General features: G+C 40.4%; 1 protein-coding gene across 2 annotated transcripts; it reads right to left on the bottom strand.

The window, feature by feature from the left end:
- Window positions 1-1735: 1735 nt before the first annotated feature.
- CFL2 (cofilin 2) lies at window positions 1736-4539 on the bottom strand. Of its 2 annotated transcripts, none has more exons than XM_041759620.1 (4): window positions 4381-4539; window positions 2984-3291; window positions 2790-2866; window positions 1736-2707 (listed from the first exon to the last, which is right to left on the bottom strand). In XM_041759620.1, the coding sequence occupies exons 1-4, from the start codon at window positions 4381-4383 to the stop codon at window positions 2595-2597; spliced, it is 501 nt and encodes a 166-aa protein (XP_041615554.1). In that variant the 5' UTR covers window positions 4384-4539; the 3' UTR covers window positions 1736-2594. The 2 variants fall into 2 exon arrangements, with proteins under 2 accessions (XP_041615554.1, XP_041615555.1); XM_041759621.1 differs by lacking the exon at window positions 4381-4539 and adding an exon at window positions 3899-4350.
- Window positions 4540-6000: the final 1461 nt, after the last annotated feature.

The raw sequence follows: 6000 nt of genomic DNA, 5'->3' as shown, positions 1-6000 counted from the left end.
GCCAACTGTTCCCATTTGTCTGAAAATGTTAAAATTAATTGCTATAGCATTAAGTTTTCAAAGAATATTGATACCTGTAAATGAGAAAGTTTATCAACTAAAATCCTGAAAAAGACTAAATGGTGCCTCCTTAATCTGCAACATTAGTTTTGAAATTTTTAATGTTCTTAAGTGTAAGGAAACACATCTCAACAGCTTTATATATTTTCATACATTTTATTTTTTTAAACACTTATAATTTTGCAAGCTAGCAGTAAAATATTGCCCTCAATATTTTACTAATTAGCACCGTATACTTTTTAAAGCTAACTGGAACATTGTTTCATTGTAAATGATTGTAAAATAAAATGATCATTTCAAATGCCAAATTAGTCTCAAGTAACATGTGAATCATTAATTTTATCATTATTTTTGGCTTTATGCACAAAGATGTATTTCAAAGATGAACTTAGTATCAGTTCCGTCAATCGAAGTACCACAGTTTAAAGCAATATTTAGTTTCTGAAATTATTATTTATGAGGCATATAAGAAAGCTGATAAATCAGCTATAAAAACAAAAGATACTACATAACTTATTTAGAGTCCCTTATTTTTTAGAAGAATGAGGAAAATAATGAAAAATTCCACGGTATAAGAATCAGTTACACATATGGTTTAGTGTATGTCAGTATGAGTTTAGCCTTACCAAAAAGCCATCAAAATGTCCAGCATATTTCACAGGGACAGCTGGAAGCCTGAAATAAGATGGCTCAGTACAAAAGACCCCAAGCCATTCATATAATTTTAAATGGAAGCCTAGACATTTAAATCCTATTTTTGTTTTTACTTGAAAAAATATTCTGAAAATATGGGAAAATATCTAATTATACTCAAATTACTTCCACACATTAAAAAAAGGAGGAGAGTTTTTGTTTCTTGTTTTCTGATAAGAGCATTCTTAAAAAAAAAAAAAAAAAAAAAAAAAAAAAAGCATTCTTCAGAGCTATGGGGTTAAGTTCTAAGCCACGATTGACTGCTTACTAGCATGCCTGTTTTGCATACCAGTAGAATCAAGTCCAGTTTTGCCATTTGTGGATAACTATGACAAGATACAAAAGCATGTGTTTGCCATAAATAGCTCTGGCTAACAGCAAACTGCTCTCACTGAGCAGATCAAATTCTCTATAAGGAGAGCACTCTGGACCACAGCCAAATCCCACTACTAATGCTTAAGACTGCTACATCATTATTTTTTCCAATTTGCAAAATATATTAAGAAATAATAGCTGAAATGAAAGTTCCTAAACATGAGAAGTATTAACCTTTGAAGGACATTTTATAAGTTTTCATTATGACCAAATACGCAGTAAGAGCTTCCTGCTTCTACTAGTCATTTACTTAGAAATGTAAACGTGAATTAAAAAACAACTACCCTAATTTATCCAGAGAATAAATCTGGTATTGAAGAATATTTTTCAAAGTGCAAAAAATAACTTCTGATCTTCATATTAACATATAAGGAAATAAATAAACTAATGCTTATAAAAGTATCCCGTTATAACAATAATATTTTCTATTAGTTGGCTTTAGGATAGAATATTTTTTAAACTCAACAAGCTGGAAAATATCATGCATGAATGTTGTACAAAAAAATTCTTAAATGACCAGTGCAAAGATTAACAGTAGCTGTTTACCCTAAAAGTTGCTTCACGTAACATTTTGCAAAATGTCCAAGGAAAACAAGGCAACGTTCTGTAATATGCCACAATTTTTATTGCAACGTGGCCATTTTTGTGAGGGTAGGGAGTTTGATCTCAAAAACAATGTTCCATTTAAGGCTCTTTTATACAGAAATTGCCATCATGACTGATATTCAAAATATTTTTAGTGTTGTAAAACTTACATGGTAAACATAAACTCCTACACTTATTCAGTAGTGTACACTCAATAGAAAACAAAAAGGCATTAGTAACAGCTATTTCTTTTAAGATATGCAGGTAACAGGAATGAATACTGAGGTACTAGGATAAGTTGATGACACAGTTAACAAAACTTAATTGGCATTCCTTTTGGGGGGGTGGGAGGTTAAACTCATTACAAAAAAAGTGCTTTCAATGCATAGTGTTAAATCTGTGCTGCCATGTCACAAAAATAGGCTTGCCAAGGCAGGTGAGGTGTATGAATGCTCGAGCCTCACAGAACTGCAATCAAGTGCAACTATAAATAATACTGAATAAAGTTTACCATCTGACCAGTGGATAATACTTTCAAGGCATTCAATCAGCTTACCCTTTGCAGTATTCTAAGCTATTCACATTGACAATCACTTTCATTGTAGTGCTTGCTGCAAGGGAGGCATATAAAGAGTTGTTTTGGCTAAAATATGATGGGAAGGCATTCCTTGGGTTCTACATAAAATTAACAGTATTAAACAGTCTAATGGCAATCACTGATAGGCTGCTTACATGAATGATATTTCCTTCATTCACTGTATTGGAAGGACCCAGTGGGAAGAGGGGGAAAAAAAAAAAAAAACACCACCTAATACTATTTAAATTGATTGAGCTGGAGAAATGGAAGCTCCTTAAGATCCAGATGGCACTTGAATCTCATTTTATAAGGGTTTTCCTTCAAGTGAAACTACTACGTTGCCTCCCAATTTCTCTCCAAGTGTCGAACGGTCCTTTATATCATCCAAGCCATTTACTTGCCACTCATGTTTAATACCTAAAAAGGAAAAACATTATCCCATTATCTTATTATAATTAAGAAAGAGTAATTCCTCTGCACAAATTTTTAATGTTTGTACCTGTAAATTTCTTTTTAATGGCATCTTTAGAGCTAGCATAAATCATCTTGCTTTTTAAAGGTGCACTTTCAGGAGCCCTACAGAAAAAAGAAACAATTGTTGAATCCCACTTAAAAGGAAAACGAAGGCAAAACTGACTATGTTAATAACAATCCTTGCATTTTAAAAGTACTTTTTCTTTTGTTTTTACACACCAGAATATAAATACTAGGTCTTCTTTCTTAGACTCTTTTGTTTCGTATGTGGCATCGTACAAAGCATATCGGCAATCATTCAGAGGTAGCAACTTCACAAAAGATGTGTAGGGGTCCTCTACAGTATCACCAATGTCACCCACCAAGATCTGTTTTGCTTCCTCTACAATTATTTGTCTTTTGTCATCGCTTAAACAGAAGAGAACTGCTTTCTTTCTTTTTTTGATCTCCTCTTGTGTAGAAGATTTCCTTACTTTCATATCATTAAAAACTTTGATGACTTCATCATTCACTGTAACTCCAGAAGCCTGAAATAAAAAAAGAACAGTAATTCAGAACAAGTATTTTGGTTTTAACCAAAATTACTGTTTGCCTAGAGAGGATTCACGGATTCACTTTAATCTGGACATCAAAAATTGCATCCTACCAGGCAAGCAGTCCAATCAGAGTTGCCACATTTTAAGTATCAGTATATGAGATGCACCGAAGGATTCTAACTCGTCCTGCCCCATTCATCCTTTTGAAAGGGCTTTGGAGGTTGAAGTAAATGGAAGGTAGAGGGAAAGGGACAAATACAAGCTGTCCCATCCCTGAAATGTTTCCTATTTCACTGGGTGATGTCAGAGCTTCAGGAGCAGCAGCAAAAATACCTTCTGTATTGTGTCAACTCTGCTGGCCTTAAAAAAACACTTTTGGATTTCAGTTAAAGCTTCTACTATTTTTTTTTTTCTTTAAAGTCATCCTAAGCCAGTGCCGTTTCCTCATAAGGAAAGAGAATCAAGTGTGAACTCCAAACCGCCCACGGCTACAACATAATTGCCTCACAGCTCAAATGCAGACACTTCAAAACTCACGGAGCTAGTGTAAAAGCTTTTTACGGCGAAAAGGCATTTATTTTAAAAAGCGTTCTCTCACCTCCTTAATCTCCTCTTAGGGGTTTTATTACAGGGCCAGCAAGATCCTTCACAGAAAGCCTTCATTCAGCAAGGGCTCTTTAGAGCACGTACCAATTTGAGGCGAGCGCCCAGTAAAATAAGGAAGCCCCGCGCGAACGCAGCGCGCCCAGGACGAGCCCTGCAGACCCTCCCGCGCCGCGGGCCGCCGCTCGGCACGCCCGACCTCTCCAGACGCCGCTGCCCGGCTCAGGCCCCAGCCCCGGTCCGCGCCCTCCTCGCCCTCAGGAATCCGAAGAGCGGCAGGGCCTGGCCTGACGGCGGGAGGGTAGGCCGGCCGGCTGGAGGGAGAGCAGCGGGGCCGCAGCGCAGCAACCCCCCGCCTTGAAGGCCCAAATCGGGCTAAAATGGCGGCCTCACTCCCAGGGCCCTGCAGGACCGCGCGGGGGTTTTTGCTTGACGCGTCCCGGCCCTCGGTCCCCCGGGGCGGCGCGCCCGCCTTACCATAGTGCCCGCGGCTGTGGCTGCGGCGGCGGCGGCTCGGGCTCCGCTCTGTGGCACTGGTGGGAAGAGAGGGAGGGGCTGGCGGGCGGGCAGCGGCGAGTGCGGGGCACGCCGGGAGCTGCAGCCCGAGAGGCAGAGGCGGAGGCGGCGGCGGCGGCGGCCGGGGGGCTGCAGACAGCGGGCGGGGCGGTCACGTGGGCACGCCCCGAGCCGGCCCTTCCGCCGCGCGGCCCCGCCCGCGTCCTCGGCCTGACCCCGGCGCGCGCGCCCAGCAGGCCCGGCGGCTGCGCGGCGGTGGCTGGGGCCCAGGGGCCTGCAGAGCCGCCTCCAGCCCCGGGGCGCCGCTCGTCGGCCGGCCGTGGGGCGGGGGGGCGCTTTCACTCTGCCTCCCCGAGGGCGCTGCTCCCGGCCTGGGGCGCCAAGGTGTCTTTCCTTGGGTCCCCTGTGGTTTCCACCGAAAGGGGCTGGATTCCAACGTTTTGAGGGTTGTTTTTTTTTTTTTTTGGAAAACACATAAGACGTGGTGTGAATTGTTTAGATTTCCTTCCTCCAGTTAGATGAAAATAAATACTATAGGGGGTTACCCCAGTTGACTGAATTACTCAGCAAAAGCAAAATGATAAACAGAAGCGTAAAATCACTTTCCCAAAGTCTGTGGTTGGCATAGTAACAAGGGGGGGAAATTGGGTAACAACATCCCTTGGTCCTATCCTTTTGTATCTTAGACTTCACAGGATGCGGATGCACTCTCTCTTTTCTTCATGAAACCCCAGCTGTGACAGCTGATACCAAATAAATGGACCCAAGGGTAGAGAGAGTCCTCCTTCTTGGCAATCACAACCTCTTCTGGCAAAGCCTGCATAACTGAGCCAAGGCTCTTCTCTAACTAAACCTTTTTTGTACTTACACATGTATCCTGTTTATCATAGAAAAAAAATATTGATGACATTTTCTTTTCTTTCTTTTTTTTGTTGTCGATGACATTTTCGATGAAAATTTTCACAGATATTTACTGCTTCATGAGTCTATATGAAAAATGATAACTGAAACACTTATCTATAATGAAAGGAGATCTAATAAAGTGTTTTATTATTTTGGGTTGATTTATGCTACCATTACTCCTGAACGTTTACTATTTCTCTCTTTCCTCATTTGTAAAATTGGTAAAATAAATTTAAAGCTCTGATCAATAGTTAAACTTATTTTGTGAAAAAGACTTGCACTAAAAAAGCACAATTGTTATTGCCTAAGACTGCTGGGAGCAAAATAGTAAGTGCAGATAAACCTTGCCACAAACTAAGCCAGATGTGCAGCTCATGAGCAAGAACTTTGGGCTGGGAATTGAGAGACTTGGGTATTAATCTTGGTATTGCCCCTATCCCTATAACTTTGAAGGGCTTTCAACATTGCCGACATCTGTAAAACAGCTCTTATTAAAATATCTTTAAAGTCCTTTCCAGATTTAAAATTCAGTTTCCTACCATACCACTGTTTCTCAGGAAATTGTATATATATGTTCTCAGGATTAAGTAAATTGAGGGATGGAATATTAGAGTGAGAAGGGGTTATGCCCTAGTTGTGTGATAAAACCTTGTGTCCAAAATTTAATGTATTTTAAAT

This window comes from Vulpes lagopus, chromosome 6 (genome assembly GCF_018345385.1).
Source record: "Vulpes lagopus strain Blue_001 chromosome 6, ASM1834538v1, whole genome shotgun sequence".
In the NCBI taxonomy this organism is placed as follows: Eukaryota; Metazoa; Chordata; class Mammalia; order Carnivora; family Canidae; genus Vulpes; species Vulpes lagopus.
The sequence above is the reverse complement of the archived record's forward strand: the minus strand, read 5'-3'. Positions and strand labels throughout refer to the sequence as shown.